Below are 18,528 nucleotides of genomic sequence, written 5' to 3'. Positions count from 1 at the left end.
TGGACATAAGTTTTTAAATGTATGGAATACTTCTCTATTTAAATGCTTGGGTCCTGTAGTATGTGAACATCTGTCTTTTTTGAACTTGGAATGAAAGGTAAATTGGTCATATTGATATAGCATAGGGCATTTGGTAAGGTAAGGATCTAATGAAGTCTAAGAAGAATTTTATTTCAATTTAGTTTATTCTATTTTGCTTTGTGTGTGTGTGTTTATATCTTAAACCTGGACTTGCAAATTGGAGACTCCCAGATACATTTGACTTACATATGTTTTGAATAGCAAATTTCATTTAAAAATCTCATTTTAGGATTTGCCTAATAAATAAAGTCAGGTAATTCCACTTAGATTCCCACACGGACTGATTCATAGCCACTCCTGTTAGAGGGGAGTAAGCTTTCTGTTTGACTGCCATCTCCATCAGTCCCTGTGTCCAGCAACTCAGCAGCCAGGCAGGATTTTACAAACTACTCAATTAAAGGAGCCCAGTTTGTTTTATCAGATTTCCATTTGGTTTTGGATCCAAAGATGCAGTCTCTCAATCTCCAACATTCTATGAAATCCTATGGCAACATTTTAACATTGCTTTCAGTATCTTTTTCATGTTATCTACTCATCATCCAGCCAGAGGCCTACCATTATTTGTGTCCTTTTATTTTTGACTAATTGACTTAATTTCAGAAAGTGAACAATTTATTGTAACTATTCTGACAGGGAGGTCATAATAAAATGCCAGCTCTGCTTCATATACTCTGGAAATGATTATCCTCTTTTCTAGAGATTATCATAATATTCAGAATACTCATTTAGTGGAATAACAAGTTATTCTCAAGGTTGACAGTACTTAAAAATATGTTGACGAAAACCCTCAAGTCAATCCATTCTTTTTCTGTTTTTTTTTTTTTTTTTTTTTTGGTACTAGGGATTGAACCCAGGGCCCTCAAACACTGAGCCACATCCACATCCCCTTTTATAATTAAAATTATTTTGAGACAGAGTCCTGCTAAGTTGTTTAGGGCCTCACTAAATTGCTGCGGCTGGCTTTGAACCTGCGATCCTCCTGCCTCAGTCTCCTGAGCTGCTGGGATTAGAGGCGTGCACCACTGCACTCAGCTCTAGGTCCTATCTTAAACTTTGCCTTTTTCAAATGACTTTTGAGAAACTAGCCTGAGTGTATCTTTGCTGCAAGAACAAGACTCAGTTGAAATTAGGGGAGCAGAGAACACACAAGAGAGAAAGAAAGTTAGAGAGAAAAATAGAATCAAAGTAGGCCGGCTCAGTAGGGTGCATGATGACTTTTTGTCTCTGAATGTCTTGTGACTTTGAGCACTGAGTAATTTCCCAACACCGCAGGCATAGACACAAGTGTATGGAATAATGTCATTTGGGAAACTATTTTTACCTACCTTTCATGCACTGTGTCTAATAAAACATACAACGAACTGAAGTAACAAGAAATCTAACATTGCCTATGAGAGTGAATGGAAAATCTTTATTAAAAATAATGGCCAATAATCCCAGTCTCTCATCTTTTAAATAATGGTGATCAGCTCATGCCAAGCTCAACCAAAGAGGCTTCTTATGAAGTGACAATTGACTCTTAGTTTCCTCCTCCTCCTCCTCCTCCTCCTTCTTCTTCTTTTTTAACAGTTTTATCGAGGTCCAATGACAAATTACTGCATGTATTTAATGTGTAGAATTGGATAAGTTTGGACATTTGCAAACACCCATGATACCATCACCATAATCACATACACATATCCAACATCTCCCCAAATCCCACCTGCATCACTTTTGGGTGTGTGCATGGTAAGCATGCTTATGTAAGACCTATCCTCTTAGGGCCTCATACCTGCTAGGCAAATGCTCTCCCGCAGAGCCACATCCTTGACTTCTAGCTTCTGGGAGGATGAGCTGCTTGCCCAATGGTCCTGTGGCCAGTAAGAGGTAGAATCGAGACATGAGTGGGGGTCTGTTGATTCAAAAGGCCATTTCTGATGTGATTCCTTTTCTCTATCCTCTGAGTCCCTGCTACTGGTTGCCTGGGGACCTTCTCCAATTTTGACATTTTGAGGATGTTTGCTTTTTCCTCTTTCTACCCTAAAGAAATGTACTCGGAATCATGAAGTCATCTGAATCATTTAAGAGCATGCATTTGGGATCTAGCACATTTGGGGTTCAAATCCTGGCTCTACTGCTGATTGGCTGTATAACATAAGGTCACTATCTTCCTTCCTCCCTCCCTCCCTCCCTTTCCTTCCTTCTTTCCTTCCTTCCTTCCTTTCTTTCTTTTTCTTTCCTCCTTCTCCTTCTCTTCTTCCTCCTCCTCCTCCTCCTCTTCTTCTTCTTGCCTGTTGGATGCTCTTTTTTTAATTTGTTCTTTTTAGATTTACATGACAGTAGAGTGTATTTTGATATATTAAACATGGAGTATAACTTATTCTAATTAGGATCCCACTCTTGTGGTTGTACATGGTGTGGAGTTTCACTGGTCCTGTGTTCACATACGAACATGGGAAAGTTATGCCCTGTTCATTCCACTGTCTTTCCCATTCCCATCCCCCTTCCTTTTCCTTCATTCCCCTTTGTCTAATCCAATGAACTTCTGTTCTTCTCTACCCAACCCCCCTTATTGTGAGTTAGCATCCTCATATCAGACAGAACATTTGGCTTTTGGTTTTGGGGGATTGGCTTATTTCACTTAGCATGATAGTCTCCGGTTCCATCCATTTACCAGCAAAATCCATAATTTCATTCTTCTTTATGGCAGAGTAATATTCCACTGTGTATATGTACCACATTTTCTTTATCCATTCATCTGTTGAAGGGCACCTAGGTTGGTTCCATAGCTTAGCTATTGTGAATTAATGTGGCTGCATCACTATAGTATGCTGATTTTAACTCCTTTGGGTATAAACCAAGGAGGGGGATAACTGGGTCAAATGGTGGTTTCATTTGAACTTTTCTGAGAAGTCTCCTCACTGCTTTCCAGAGTGGCTGCACCAATTTTCAGTCCTACCAGCAATGTACGAGTGAACCTTTTCCCCACATCCTTGCTAACATTTAATGTTACTTGTATTCCTATTAATTGCCACTCTGACTAGCATGAGATGGAGGTCACTACCTTTCTGTTCCTCAGTTTTCCCATGTGCAAAATGGAAGTGATGATAGCAGCCCCACTCCAGGGGTAACGATTAAATGAAAAAATTCCATGGGAAAGAATGTCCTATGAACAGTTATTACTATTATTTTATCATTCATTCAACAAATAGGTGGTAGGTACTCTTTGCAGTTAGAGTTTATGGTTCCCCAGAATTCACACAAGTGAAAGTTTGTTATGTTTTGAATCCTCATGATGGAGCGATATGGAATTCCTGGGAAGGGGTATCCAAGTCAACTGGGACTGACCAGGGAAGGTTTCCTTCTTTCCTTCCTCCCTCCCTCCCTCCCTTCCTTCCTTCCTTCCTTCCTTTCTTGACCAGGGCTTGAACCTAGGGCACTTAACCACTGAACTACATCCCCAGCCCTATTTTGTATTTTATTTAGACACATGAGCTGCTTAGGGCCTAAGTTGCTGAGGCTGGCTTTGAAATACAGCTTGTCTCAACCTCCTGAACCACTGGCATTACAGGCATGTGCCACTGCGCCTGGGAAGGTTTTCTGAAGGAAGGGATATACAAGGGGACCTGAGGGATGGGTAGAAGTTTGGAAAACAAAAAGTGCATCATACACAATATATATGGACTAGAGAAATAGAAGGAAGGATTTGGAATAGAGTGTGTGAAAAGGGGAATGTAGAGAGATGAGCCCAGAGTAATGAGCAAGATTAGATATGGCAAGACTAGAGACCTTTTCAAATTTCGGGGCTAATCTAAATTAACTGATAGCTGTCTGATTTCCCTGATGCTCATCTCTTACTAGGAAAAACCATTGCAGGAAGTTCAGTAGATTAGACAATGGGGAATAGAGGGAAGGGAGCAGGGATAGGAAAAGGAAAGACAGTGGAACGAATCAGACACAGTTTTTCTATGTTCATATATGAATATATCACAGTGAATCCCACCACATGTACCTCCACAAGTATGGGGTCTTAACTAGAATAAAATATATTCCATGCTCTTAATATGTGTAGTACCAAAATGGATTCTACTGCCATGCATAGCTAAAAAAGAACCCATAAAAATTTTATCACCTTACCTTAGTGTGGATTCTCCTGGAAGCTAGCCACAAGACAAGGATTCAAGAGTCATTTATTTGTGAGGGGATCCCAGGAAACATGGTAGAAAGATAAGAAAGCAAGACAATGAATGGAAGGCAACGGATGAAGGAGAACTCAGGAATCCAACGGAGACGCCAGACTGAAGGGTGGGGATACTGGCCTCCACGTTGGCCCCTGGTTGAAGGCTGCTTCCAGCGGCATAAACTCTGGCACTCTGGCTTGTCCTTTGTGTGGACTGAGCTGCTCCCCAGAAAGAGTAGTAGATTACTCTGCAAATGACTTCAGCATGTAGAAGTGAGTATGGATGGGATGAGCATTTGATACACATATCTAAAAAAATTCGTACAGAAACAAAAAGAAAAGAGGCCAACCCTTATTGGAAGACAGTTCTCCATGGCCCTCTTACACTTCTGTACACATTGTGAATAAGTTACTGGCTGTTCATAAAGAAAAATGAAATTATGCCATTTGCTGGTAAATGGATGGAACCGGAGGCTACCATGCTAAGTGAAATAAGCCAATCCCAAAAAACCAAAGGTCGAATATTCTCTCTGATATGTGGATGCTGACACATGATAAGGCAGGGTCCGGGAGGGAGAATAGAAGTCCACTGGATTAGACAAAGGGGAATGAAGGGAAGGGAGGGGGATGGGAATGGGAAAGACAACAGACTGAATGGGACGTCACTTTCCTATGTTCATATATGAACACACGACCAGTGAGACTCCACCTCATGTACAACCACGAGAATGGAATCCTATTTAGAATAAGTTATGCTTCATGTATGTAGAATATATCAAAATACACTCTACTGCTATGTGTATCTAAGAAGAAGAAGAAGAACAACAACAACAAAAAAACCACCCCCAAAGGTTATAGGCTATCTTTGTTCTGGACTGACTTGTCAAGAATGTTGCCTCTCTTGGGATGGTTTGTTTGTCATCTAGTATAATGAGGTTATTTTCTCCATCCAGGGCAAAGGTCAGGAGGTTTTCTGCTCAGTTTTAAAGATCTGGGTTTTCTAAGCTTAGGGTTTCTCAAATGTGATATAAATGCACACCATCCACCAGGATCCCTCTGTGTTGTCCTCGGAGACTTTGAGGAACAAGAAAGGGAATGTGAACATGAGGTTCATGCTGGTTGTTATGCCTTCTGTAAGAATCTTACATCTTCTGCCGGTGTCCATAAACTTGAGAAGTTGCAAGAACAAGACGTTCCCAGATCCCTGATGACCTCACCAAGCCAACTCAACTGATTTTTAAGACTTCTAATAAAAAAGGAACTAGAAGTTCTTGTCCTTTTTTTTTTTTTTTGTGGGTTTCAAAATATAAAGCAGATGGGAAAGTTTTGCAGAAATTCTTTTTTTAAAAAGTAAAGTTTTATGTTTCCTTTAAGACGTTCTAGCTCTTCCCAAATTCATCATTGAGAATCTCGGTCCTCTTCTGGAAAATTCTTCTGAGCACACGCGGGTTGCGGAGATCACCCTGTCTATCTCCCCTCACACTTCTCTGGTTGGAGATCCTGTGATTATGAATGCAAACCCTGTGGTTCATCCATTCGTGCTGTCTCAGAGAGCCACACATCGATGGGACGTAAGTATATAGGCAAGCAGTATTATCACTTGGTACCCCAAGAGTTCTCAAATGAAACTGTCACCCTCTCCCTTCTCACTACCTACTGTATGTTATTAACTTAACACCTACTCATTGGGACCCTATAATATGTCAGATACTCTTAAAAACTCCACGGGAAGATCATGATCCATTTATTTTACAGATATTTATTGAGGCTCTGATCAGATGCAGTTCAATGCCTTGACCTCATGTTATTTACTGGCTTAGAGGATGTAAATTAATCAGGTGAATATGCATGTAACTATAACATTTTAAATGTGACCAAAAGCCAGGAAATTCAGGCCCACAGGTCTATGAGAGTACCTACAGGGGACATAGGACCTGGTCAGGATTCTTGAGAAAGAGCTACATGAAAAGCTATCTGCAGAATGGGAAGGAATTAAATAGATGAAGAAGGAGAGAAATTCCAGGTAGAGGCCATAGTACTTGTCAAGGCCTGGTAGAACAAAGGAGCACGAGGAGGCAAAGAGACTGAGATAGATGGGAAGGGAGCCGAAGCAGAAGCACAGTGATAGATTAGATAGCAAAGGAGGTGACGGGCAGAGTCTGCATGGGCCATGGGCCTAGATATACCATCTGGGTATAAAAAAGGTATTTTTCCCCCCACTGGGGCAGTGTTCAGGCAGGCTTATTGCTTATTATAAGAGCTTTGGGTTCCTTAAGATCAGGGTCCCTCAAATATGATGCAACCTACTGTATGCACAGCAGTCAGGTTTATTGCTTATTATAACAGCTTCAGGTTCCTTAAGATCAGGGTCCTTCAAATATGATGCAACCTACTGTATGTTCTGCAGTCAGACTTATTGCTTATTATAAGAGCTTCGGGTTCCTTAAGATCAGGGTCCCTGATCATATGATGCAACCAACTGTATGCACAGCAGTCAGGCTTATTGCTTATTATAAGAGCTTCGGGTTCCTTAAGATCAGGGTCCTTCAAATATGATAAAACCCACTGTATGCACAGCATTTCCCTGGTCCCTAGGCACTGCCCCTGTGGAACTTGAGAGTGAGGGAACCACCATGAACATGGAGGTCATGCTGCTTGTGTGCTATAAGTCATGAAGTCCTTATGAGCAACATGTGGTTTAGCTACTCTAGCCTGGTTTGGTTCCAGTCTGCAATTGAGTTCAGGTCTTTCTTTTGTGCCTCTCATGATCCTCGGGACACTGGCTAGCAGAGGCATATTCCTCTCTAGGCAAAAAGGTGGACAACAAGAGGATAATCTCAACCTCTCATGAAAATTTCAAGAACCAAGTCTCCTCATATCTCATTGGCTGAAGTAAGTCACATATCCAAGCCAGGGGCTGGAGAAATATGCTCTGCTTTTAGTAGAAGGAACTGCAAAGTCAACTCCTTTAGTAGAAGGAACATGGCAAAGGACATGCATATAGGAAAGGGTAAATCACTGGAGATATTATGAAGTCCTCCCACATCTAAGAAACCACTGGAGAGTCTTACAGAAAAGAGACATTTACTTCTATCTTTAAAGGCTCGCTCTAGCTGTTGTGAGGAGAACAGATTAAAAGGGGCAAGGGAGGTCCGTTATGAGGCTCTTGAATAACTTTGCCAAACGCTGCTATCCTCAGATTTTTAAATTTGCTTCTAACTTCAGTTTGGTGTAAAATGCTAGCTCACATTTGGTTTTCATATGATATTTGTTACAAGTCCAAACGGCAGCAAAATGATAGCAAAGAGTGTTCAGTGGTCTTCCGTTTCCTTCTCCTCATTCTTTTCTTCTTCTCTTCCTCCTTCTCCTTCCTCTTCTTTTCCTTCTCCTCCTTCTACTTCTTCTTTGTGGGTGCGTGTGCATGAGAGAGGGAGAGAGGCGGCGGGGAATGAAAATCTTTTTTTTTTTTTTTTTTTTGGTACTAGGGATTGAACCCAGAGCCACTAGACCACTGAGACACATCCCCAGCCCTTTTTTGTATTTTATTTAGAGACAGGGTCTCACTGAGTTGCTCAGCACCTTGCTAAGTTGCTGAGGCTGGCTTTGAACTCAGCTCCTCCTGCCTCAGCCTCCGGAGCTGCTGGGATTACAGGCGTGGGCCACTCAGAGCATCACTATCCAAAGCACAGAGTCTGGAGCCTGATAAACCCAGTTTTCAATCATAGCTACTCCAATTAGTAACAATATGACCTTGGATAAATTACTTGGCTTTCTGTGCTTTTTCTTTTCGGTATACCGAGGTGTTAACAATAATACCACTTCCCTCAGGGACTGATGAAAAGTTCCTGTGAGGTAATGTATGCAACGTGTCATCTTCCTGCTTGATCCATAACAAGTAGTTAACACACAATAATTGGCACTCTGGCAAATCCATTTCTAATCTAATCAATTCTGCATCATAGTAGCCAGATTGCAGATAGTCAAAAAAAATAACTTAAGAAAGATGTGACCACAGTATCAAAGCTGTCTCATAGACCAGCTCTAGATAGCTTTAGAAGCAGTTTGATTATGAAACAGTTTTTGTAGCACAGAAATACAGCTGCAGTTAAAGGCTCCATGAAATGAATTGATGTCTGATTCTATGATGTTACAGTAAAAAAAGCACATACTGTTCTATTTGGGGTTTAGCATACCATTGTCTTTTGTGGAACTTCCCACCGTGACACATGTGCTTGCTTGTTTTGCAAAAGACTGGTTGAGCTTAGCAGGGGCGGCTGGACAAGCTCTCCAACAAAACACAAGTCTCTCGGAGAAACAATAGTGAACAATAACAAAAGGAACCGATGGTATGATCCATCAATGGGAATGAGACAAGGTATGCTCCAGTTATGTCACCTTCAAATTGCTACCTGTCGTTGAGGATCACAAAAGGGGCTGCCTCGGCAGGATGGGGGAGTGAACCCAAGTCACCTTTTCTGGGCACACTTCCTGTTCTTTGGATGGGAGGCATCCACCCGAGGGGAACTTAAACCATCTTCCTGTCATCTTCCAAGTGCAAGTGCAATTAGTGAGAATTTTGACTGACTTAAAAAAAATATTTGTGGAGAGCCGATGTGAAGCCTGATACTCAAGAATGGAGACAGTTGCTGTCCCAGCACAGGGCAAAGCATGTGAAAATGACAGCCTGAGCATAGGACCGTGCTTCTTGGATCAGAGAGCTCCTTAAGGACAAAGTTGTTGTGCTTAATTGAGGCTGGAAAACCGTCGATCTTAAAACCAGGTTGTGCCATTAAATGAACTTACCAGGAATCATTAGCATGTGGAGAAATAAAAGAGCTAGAATCAGGAAGACTTGGCTTTAAATCCCAGTTACTACTAGTTATGTTACCATAGGCAAAATGTCTAACTTCTGGGCTTCAGTTTCTTCAACAGCAGCTTAGGGATGCTAAGAGTATTTGCTCCATGGGAAAACTGTGACACTTGAAGAGATCATGTCCAGCCTGGGCTAAGTGCTCAGTAGAGAATGCTATCAATGCCAGGGTATTGCTGACTTGCCTGGGACCATGGCAACACCACTCTGTGTTACTGTCCGTGGCAGTTCTAGATGATGCAAGGGTATCGGGAACAGACTGGCAGGGTCAGGTCCATATTCTGCTTCTATCTGCAGCATGAATTTCCCAGCTATGTTCTATAACCTAAGCTTCAGTTTCCTTCTCCCTGAAGTGGGGATGACATTAGGACCTCCCTCGCAGGTTTGCTTTGATGACTAACAGAATTCCGATCACTAAGAGACTGATCAGCAAATGCTAGCTCTGTTGGCATAAGGTTGGCTGGGTGACATTATGATCCTTTTGTTCTGAGAACCAGTGATCTACTGCTGCACAGGCAGTCATGTGGATGGACTTGACTTTGGTGTCAAAGTTGTGTTTGTACCCTGCCTGTTCCTTGCTGGATGATCTTTTAAAGTCTCTATATCTTTGATTGTAAAATGGACATACTAACATGTCAATCAAACTGGTGGTTTTTTTTTTTTTTTTAGTGTTGAATGATGTAATTACTATTAAATGTTTGCAGTTAACACATAGTAAGTGCTTTCTTAGAATGCATTTCAGCATAGACAAGGGGTCCATGATTTGACATGGGGTGTCCAAAGACAAGTATCCAACCCCTTCCAGTGAGTATTGGTCCTCAATAAAAATCTTTGCTTTCCACTATTTCCCCAGTAAGAAATATTTAGCAACACTATTCCCTAAACTCTTGGTATCCTGGTAGACATGGAAATGACACTAGTGATCTCATGCAAGGATAAAGAAAACCAAGTCAGAGAGCCGAAGGACCATAGCCAGAGTCTTGGAGCCATTTCACACCAGAGGTGAGACTGGAATCCAGTTCTGTGGATGCTTAACCTCAGGAGAGGTGGAGGGGTGGATCCTCAGGTCAAGAGGGCAGTTCAAAAGTCAGCGTGAAAACCACGAAGGAAACCTAGAATAGGACATAAAGGTGAGTGAACAGGGGAAAGACAAGAGGGATTCTGATTCTGCCATGTTGGGTCCCAGTTTAGATTCATGAAGAGTATGAGTGCAAAGTCAGATGGAGTCCAACTTCATTGCATTTCTACCCGTGAAATCTTGGCCAAGTTGCAGAACCTCTTTAAGTATCTAATTTCTGCACCTACTGCCTCTTTGCAAGAAGAGATTGAGGTGTTTGAAGAGTGCTCAGGATAATCCTTGACCAATTAAATCTGGGGCCTCAGTAAATGGTTAACTTTGTAATGTGGAAGAATCATGGAGGGGTGGGAAAGATGGGGTTGGGGAATCATTTGACATGACATGAGTGAGCTCTTTGCTTGTGAAGGTTTTTAATATAACAGACCATCTTACTTCCACGTTTTTTTTTTTTTTTTTTTTTTTTTTTTGGCGGTGCTGGGGATCAAACCCAGGGCCTTGTGCTTGCAAGGCAAGCACTCTACCGACTGAGCTATCTCTCCAGCCCTTACTTCCACATTTTAAATTCAAGGTTTTGTTTTTGTTTTTTGTTTTTTTTTGGTACTGAGGATTGAACTCAGGGAGCACTTGACCATGGAGCCACATCCCCAGCCCTTTTTTGTGTTTTATTTAGAGACAGGGTCTCACTGAGTTGCTTAGGACCTTGCTAATTTTGTGAGGCTGGCTTTGAACTTGGGATCCTCCTGCCTCTGCCTCCTGAGCTACTGGGATTATAGGCATGTGCCACTGCACCTGGATTAAATTCAAGATTTTTATGCCTTTTTCAAAATATTAATTTAAAGTTGGGCATGGAGGGGCACGCCTAAACCCTCAGCTATTTGGAAGGCTGAAGTGGGAAGGATCACTAGTCCCCAAGAGTTCGAGGCCAGTTAGGGCAACATAGTTAGAGACCATCTCAAAAACAAAAACAAAAGCAAAAACAAAAACCTAACAAAACCCCAAAAACCAAAACAACAACAAGAAAATGTTGACTGATATTGGAGATTATAGATCTAAAATATTCCCTATGTGTCCCAATGAAGCCAGTTGTTTTGCTCCATGATTCTGCATTTATTTACTTATTTTTTTAAATTTAGTTACTCACCACTGGAGTACCCAAGCTGGACTTTGAGATGGTGATGCTCTATTCCCTGATAATCTACGCCAAAGACAACCAAGGGGCAACAGCATCTCAAACCATTTTAATCCAGATTGCTGATGTGAATGAGCCACCCACCTTCACTGGATCCCTTGCCCAGGGAAACCAAGGTATGGAGGGTCTCTCCTTGGAGGAAAGAGGCTCCCGTGGATATAGCTGTAGGCACTGGGTCCTGGGTGTTCTCAAGAGACCCTGGCTATAAGCTTGATAGGGACAACACTATCAACAGGAGTGACCTGTGGCTGGTCACATGAAAAGGGACAGTAATTTGTTCAGTGATGATAATGATATATTATTTGTTTGGTTCCAGGGCACCAAAATTATTCTTTTGGTTGTATGATAATTTAATTAGGAGTGTGTCTATTAAGCTAGAAGCTTCCTGAGGTCAGGGACCCTGTCTTTCTTGCTCTGATTGCTACCACTTATACATCTCTGTTTTAGTCAGCGTTTTTGCTGCTGTGACTAAAGGACCTGACAGGAACAATTTTAGGGGAGGAAAAGTTTATTTGGGGGCTCACAGTTTCAGAGGTCTCAGTCCATAGACAGCAGGCTCCATTCCTTGGAGCTCAAGGTGAGGCAGAACATCATGGTGGAAGAATGTGGTGGAGGGAAGCAGCTCACATGGTGATCAGGAAGCAGAGAGAGACTCCACTCTCCAAAGGCAAATATAGACCCCACAACCACGCCCCCAAAGCCACGCCCCCAATGCCCACCTCCTCCAGCCACACCCACCTGCTTCCAGTCACCACTTAGTTAATCCCATCAGGGATTCATTCACTGATAGGGTTAAGGCTCTCAAAACCTGATCATTTCTCCTCTGAACCTTCTTGCATTGTCTCACACGTGAGCTTTTGAGGGGACACCTCAGATCCAAACCATAACAATCTCTTTCACTTTTCACTCTCCCTTTCTCTTCTCTGTCTCCGTCACTGTGTCTCTCTTTTTTGTACCAGGAATTGAACCCAGAATCACTTAACCACTGAGCCACATCCTGAGCCCTTTAAAAAAATACTTTATTTAGAGACAGGGTCTCACTGAGTTGCTTAGGGCCTCACTACGTTGCTGAGGCTGGCTTTGAACTCATGATCCTTCTGCCTCAGTCTCCTGAGCCGTGGAGATTACAGGCGTGTGCCACCGTGCCCAGCTTAAATTTTTCAGTCTTTTTCCTCTATATCTGACACATAGTTGACACTAAATAAATGGTGCCTGTCATCATCATTACCATCATCATAACTATTGGCTTAATGGGAAACACTCTATGAAAACATTTGTATTGAGGAAGTACAATATCCTAGGTTTTATCTAAAATACAGGATTGGATGAGGGTTTTTTTCCTTGGGTAGAATGGTGTGAAACTCATTCAACCACATCCCTTGTACATTTTCTGGCAGTTACTGAGATTTATATCCTAGAAGACACTGCCCCGGGCACCATCATTTACCGAACAACGGCCAGGGACCCAGAGGATGCTGCTTTGGAGGTAATTTATGTTTTAGAACAAAGCATACCAGTGTCTTGTGGTTTTATGTGCGGGTGCATGCAGATATAAAGCCACAGAGACCATCAAATCACTTACACCCACTGCTCAGGTTCCAAACGTACCGTTAGGACCTTTCAGGGGACAATGACTGAGGTCTGAGATGTCTGGGTAATTGCTTACCCTCTGCATTCCTTCTGTGCCGGCAAGCCCAGCCTCATCCTTAGGTAACTTTTAACAGAAGATGCCAAGCTGTTTTCATTTTGTTCTTGGGATGTTTGGCTGCACACACTGTAGAGAAATAACCCATTTTTCTGGCAGAATTTATGTGTGACTTTAGGAAAAGGACTCTAGGTCTTGTCCTCCCACTTTATAATGCTCTAGAGAGGGAAGAAACTATGGACTTGGTGCCAAGAAACTTGGGTTTAAGTCCTCACTTCACGAATGCAAATCACCTAACGTTTCTGCTTCGTTGGGTTCAAGTGTAAATTTGGGGAAATGAAACCTGCTTTCTCATCTCTTGTATTGCTTTTCTCCTTGTGATCAATCATAATGAACATGAAAGTCGTTTTCTAAAGGTAAAACATCTTGCAAACGGCAGGACCGATATTGCTGCCTTGATTTTTGACACAATAGGTAACGTTCATGACATTATTCAGCTGCAATGTTTTTAGCTAATGGATTTATAGGCCAGAATAACACATTTAAAAAATTTTTAATGTTGTCTTGTTTTCCCAAACTGGCTGAAAATGAGAGTCTTGTACATGTTGAGGCCGTATGCTCAACATTTACAGGTCATGTTACTGGATCTTTGCTTTTAGAGGTGGATGGCCACTCATCTCTGGGGTCCTGTCCACATGGTTTTGAAGATTGTGGAATACACTTGAATAATGATACAAAGGAACAGCGTGCTTGTCACACCCACACACATTTGTCTTCTCCTCCCAACAGTGCACCACTGCATCCAGGATTGGACGGGAAAGGTCACAGCTTCCTTTACAACACACAATTAAACCACCTAATCATGCATATTGCTCCAAATCAACATGTTCCAGATTATAGTATTAAATCTAGCATTGAACAGCTCCAGCCACACAGGAATCAGATATCATATTGAAATTGCTTCCTTGGTGCTCTCCAGGGCAGCTCGCCCACCATGTTGACCTTTTAGGATGGAAAACGCAGGACAGTTCAATAGGGGTTAGCTGTGACTCTAATATGCAATCAGAATGACTTCCTGGATAATGAATAAAATTCATTCACTTCGAGTGATGCCCCCCCCTCCGCCACCAAATACTTGCTCATACAGATTAAAGCCCTATACTTTTCTCAGAAGGGAATCGGTTCCATATTTGGAAGGTCCATGCGATGTTCTTTGTGAACTTTACCAAATGTGGAATGACATTTCGGTCGTGATATAGGCTGTGGAAACTTTCCACTTTGACACACTCCTACACACATCCTCTGACACAATAGACTAGACCAGATGTGTTTTTCAAGTACTCTGACTACTGGATAACCATATTTATTTGTCTAAGACTTTAGGCTGATTCAGAGAAAAATCGGATCTAATGTGGGCTAGATCTTGCCTCTGTTTTGGAGCCTGATATGTGATGACGATTAATAATAACACTAATAACTCTTAAGTAGATATGTGACAGGCACATAATTTGTTTCATCAAGTCCTCATATTAATCCCTGAAGCAAATTCTATTGTTTGCTATGTTACCTAATGGGTCAATAAACTAAAGTATTATGACTTTAATTTATAGACTAAGAACATTCACCTACACAGTAAGTAACTGAGTTGGGATTCAAATCCATGTTCCATCGTTTTTCAAATGTTGGTGTTTTCTAAAATACCAGCAATTCCCAAAGTGTATTTCATAAAACACCAGTTTCACCAAGTGCTCCACCGAAATAAAAGATCTTGTGACATAATGATTTTGGGAAAGGATGTCTACATATCGTCCCTGAATTCACAGTATGCAGCATGTTAAATTCTTTCTGTAAGTGCCTAATGAGACCTGTCTGTTAATTTGGGATTTGTCCATAGCACTTAAAAATGTATCATCCAATAACATTTCGTGTGATGTTTAACTAGCAGTCCATAAAGTAGAAAGGTTGCACTAGATCCCACTGTAAAATTGATATAACGTGACGTATGTCTGAGGCTGCTTATTAGTGATGAAGGATGGAAGTCCATGTGAAAGACATTGCCCACAGAATAAATGTTAATATAAGAAGACTGGATTTCATCCATTTTCAGATCCATGTGGATTTCAGGAGTAGGGCTCTTCGTGCTGTACCACCCTTGTTTTAGTCAGTTTTTCCACTGCTGTGACTAAAAGACCCGATCAGAACAATTGTAGAGGAGGAAGAGCTTATTCAAGGGTTCACAGTTTCAGAGGTCTCAGTCCATAGACAGCTGGCTCCATTCCTCAAGGCTCAGAGTGAGGCAGGACATGATGGAAGAAGAGTGTGGTGGAGGGAAGCAGCTCACATGGTGATCAGAAAGCAGAGAGAGACTCCACTCTCCAGATACAAATATATACCCCAAAGCCACGCCCAAAGCCACGCCCCCAATGCCCACCTCCTCCAGCCACACCCACCTGCCTCCAGTCACCACTCAGTTAATCCCATCAGGGATTAATTCACTGATTGGGTTAAGGCCCTCACAATCCAATCCTTTCCCCTCTAACTCTCTAGCATTGTTTCACAGTGAGTTTTTGGGGGATACCTCATATCTAAACCATAATAACCACTGTTACTCCATATGTTAAGGGTATCTGATACCATGGTGCAGGTGGTGTTCTGAGACAGAAAAAGTGGTCCCTATCATCCTTATGACAAAGAAAAGTTGAACAGACACAAAAGCAACAACCTTTCTTGAACTCATCAGGGCAAAATTCCACCCTGAGATCTGGAAAGACAGGTGAATCCAGAGTATCACAACCAAGCTCTGCTTAGCTGGAACAGACACGGATGGAACCAGGGACTGGTAGGAAGACTTACAAGGTTGTCTTGAATGATCAGAACTATCAGAGGCTAAGTGTAGAGTAAATGTCGGTGAGAAACTCCTTGGTGCCACAGTTTTGGACAGGGGCTATACTTGCATGGGTATACCACCAGGAACTCCATCAGGTTCTCATGGCAAAGAGCCAAGAAAGAGGTAAGAGGTAAGAGAAGAGAATCATTGCAGAATAAATCTAAAGGCTTCCCCATAGCAAAGTTCTATTCTCCCAGGTGAGAGAAGGGAGACTTTGAGCCTTATTTCATCTAGTTTTACACATATATTTACAGATGAGTGTGTTTATATATGCCTGTGTATACACATGCACACACACATGCACATATGCACACATGTGTGCCCCTAGACATAGCCAAGCTTTACAAAACCAGACTCAAGGAGAAAATCTTGCAAAAAGTCAGAGGGCGAATAAACCACAATACCTAAAGAGGAATAAGAATAACGATTACAGCAGACTTCTCATTAGAAACCATGCAAGCAAAGAGAGAGTGGAATGAAATAAAGTATTGAAAGGAAGAAAGAAAAAAATGACAAAGAATTCTAATAAAATCAAAAAAGAATTCTATATCTAGTGAAATGAATACCAAGTCATCAAATTGCACAACTCTCCATGCCATTATAATTGTCAAATATGACTTAACTTTTTTTTTGGTACCAGGAATTGAACTCAGGGGCATTTAACCACTGAGCCACATCCCCAGCCCTGTTTTGTATTTTATTTAGAGGCAGGGTCTCACTGAGTTGCTTAGGGCCTTGCTTTTGCTGAGGTTGGCTTTGAACTCCAGATCCTCCTGTCTCAGCCTCCTGAGTGGCTGGGATAACATGTGTGCACCACCACACTGGCATGACTTAATTTTAATTTATTTATTTTTAAAATTATTTTTTGTAGTTGTAGATGGAGAGAATGCCTTTATTTTATTTATGTGGTGTTAAGGATCAAACCCAGTGCCTCACACATGCCAGGCAAGTACTCTACCACTGAGTCCCAGCCCCAGCCTGACTTAATTTTTAAAAAAGGAGAAATGAGAACTTTTTCAGAATATATAAAAACAGAATATTATTACCAACATACATACTCTGCAAGAAATGTTAAAGAACTTTCATTGATGCAAACTCATCAGGGAGAAGGAAATAATATAGGTCAGAAACATGGATCTACATAGAGAAAGGAAGGAATGAATGAATGGTAAAGCTTGCATTTTCACTTTTAAATGACTTAAGAGATAAGCTTCATAGTGACAGTGTGTTGGGTGATTATAACACATGGATGAGAAAAATAAATGGCAGTGTTTTTACAAGTGATAGAAAGGAGGAATGGAGAATATTCCTAAGATATCTACACTACCCATAAAATGGTATAGTATCATTTGACACTAAGATGAGTTAAAAATGTGTATTAGAAATTCTGAGGCAATAGCTAAATTTTTTAAAAAAGGAGAGGAAATAAAATGGAATAATATAAAATGTTCATTTGAAACAGAACAAAGGAGAAAAAAAAAAGAGAAACAAAAACCAAAAGCAATGAATGGAAAACAGTTTCAACCATAGTAGATATTAATTCAACTAGTATCAATTGAAAGACATAGATTGGTCAAAGTGAAATTCATAAAAAAAAAAAAACCAACTATATGCTGTCTACACCACACTTACTTTAAATATAAAAACTCGGATTGGAAGCAAAGGGATGATAGCTGGGTGGAGTGGTACACGCCTATCATCCCAGCAGCTCGGGAGGCTGAGACAGGAGGATCTGGAGTTCAAAGCCAGTCTCAGCAACTTAGTGAGGCCCTAAGCAATTCAGTGAGACCCTGTCTCTAAATAAAAAATTAAAAGGGCTGGGGATGTGGCTCAGTGGTTAAATGCCCCTGGGTTCAATAATCCCTGGTCCAAAAAAAAAAAAAAAAAGCAAAGCAACAGAGAAACGTATACTGGGCTAACACCAAACCAGGGAAAGTGGAAAGAACTATGTTAATTTCAAACAAAAAATGGAGGATAGGAAGCTAAGGGACCTTCAGGAGGCAACTAAACAGATTTCATCTTGGAATGATTCAAACTAGCTATAGACAGAAGACTCCTCCCCTTCTGTGATGGATTAGATCAGGTGTCCACCTATAGCTCATGTGTGAGGCAATGTAAGAACATTCGGAGGTGAGATGCCCCAATCAATGAATTAATCCCCTGATGGGATTAAGTGAGTGGTAACTGAAGGCAGGTAGGGTGTGGTTGGAGGAGCTGGGTTGATGGGTACATGCCTTCGGGGTTTATATTTTGTCCTGGTTGAGCAGAACTTTCTTTCTCTTTCTCTCTCTCTCTCTCTCTCTCTCTCTCTCTCTCTCTCTCTCTCTCTCTCTCCCTCTCTCCCCTTCTTGCCCTATTTTCTGATGCCATGTCCTGAGCCACTTCTCTCCATCACACTCTTCCGCCATGATGTTCTGCCTCACCTCGAGCCCTGAGGAATGAACCTGGTTGTCTATGGACTGAACCTCTGAAACTGTGAGCCCTCAGATAAACTTTTCCTCCTCTAATTGCTCTTGTCAGGTCTTTTTATCACAGCAATAAAATAGCTGACGAAAACACCTACCTTTACACATGACAGTAATGAGGCCTCTGGGTGACAGAGGGTGACCGGTGACTTGC

At 41.6% G+C, this 18,528-nt stretch overlaps 1 protein-coding gene across 5 annotated transcripts in view; it reads left to right on the top strand.

The window, feature by feature from the left end:
* Window positions 1-18,528, top strand: part of LOC124968787 (cadherin-related family member 3-like) — a 73,734-nt gene that overhangs the window by 3,214 nt on the left and 51,992 nt on the right. For 3 of the 5 annotated variants that reach the window (XM_047531540.1, XM_047531537.1, XM_047531536.1), the window contains exons 2-4: window positions 5,615-5,811; window positions 11,322-11,493; window positions 12,775-12,863. In XM_047531540.1, the coding sequence (XP_047387496.1) occupies window positions 5,615-5,811; window positions 11,322-11,493; window positions 12,775-12,863 (458 nt within the window). Of the gene's footprint in view, window positions 1-5,614; window positions 5,812-7,048; window positions 7,133-11,321; window positions 11,494-12,774; window positions 12,864-18,528 lie in introns of those variants that run through there. The other 2 variants (XM_047531538.1, XM_047531539.1) reach the window with 2 other exon arrangements.

This window comes from Sciurus carolinensis, chromosome 17, assembly GCF_902686445.1.
Source record: "Sciurus carolinensis chromosome 17, mSciCar1.2, whole genome shotgun sequence".
NCBI lineage: Eukaryota > Metazoa > Chordata > Mammalia > Rodentia > Sciuridae > Sciurus > Sciurus carolinensis.
Note: the sequence above shows the minus strand (reverse complement) of the source record. Positions and strands in the feature narration are given on the sequence as shown.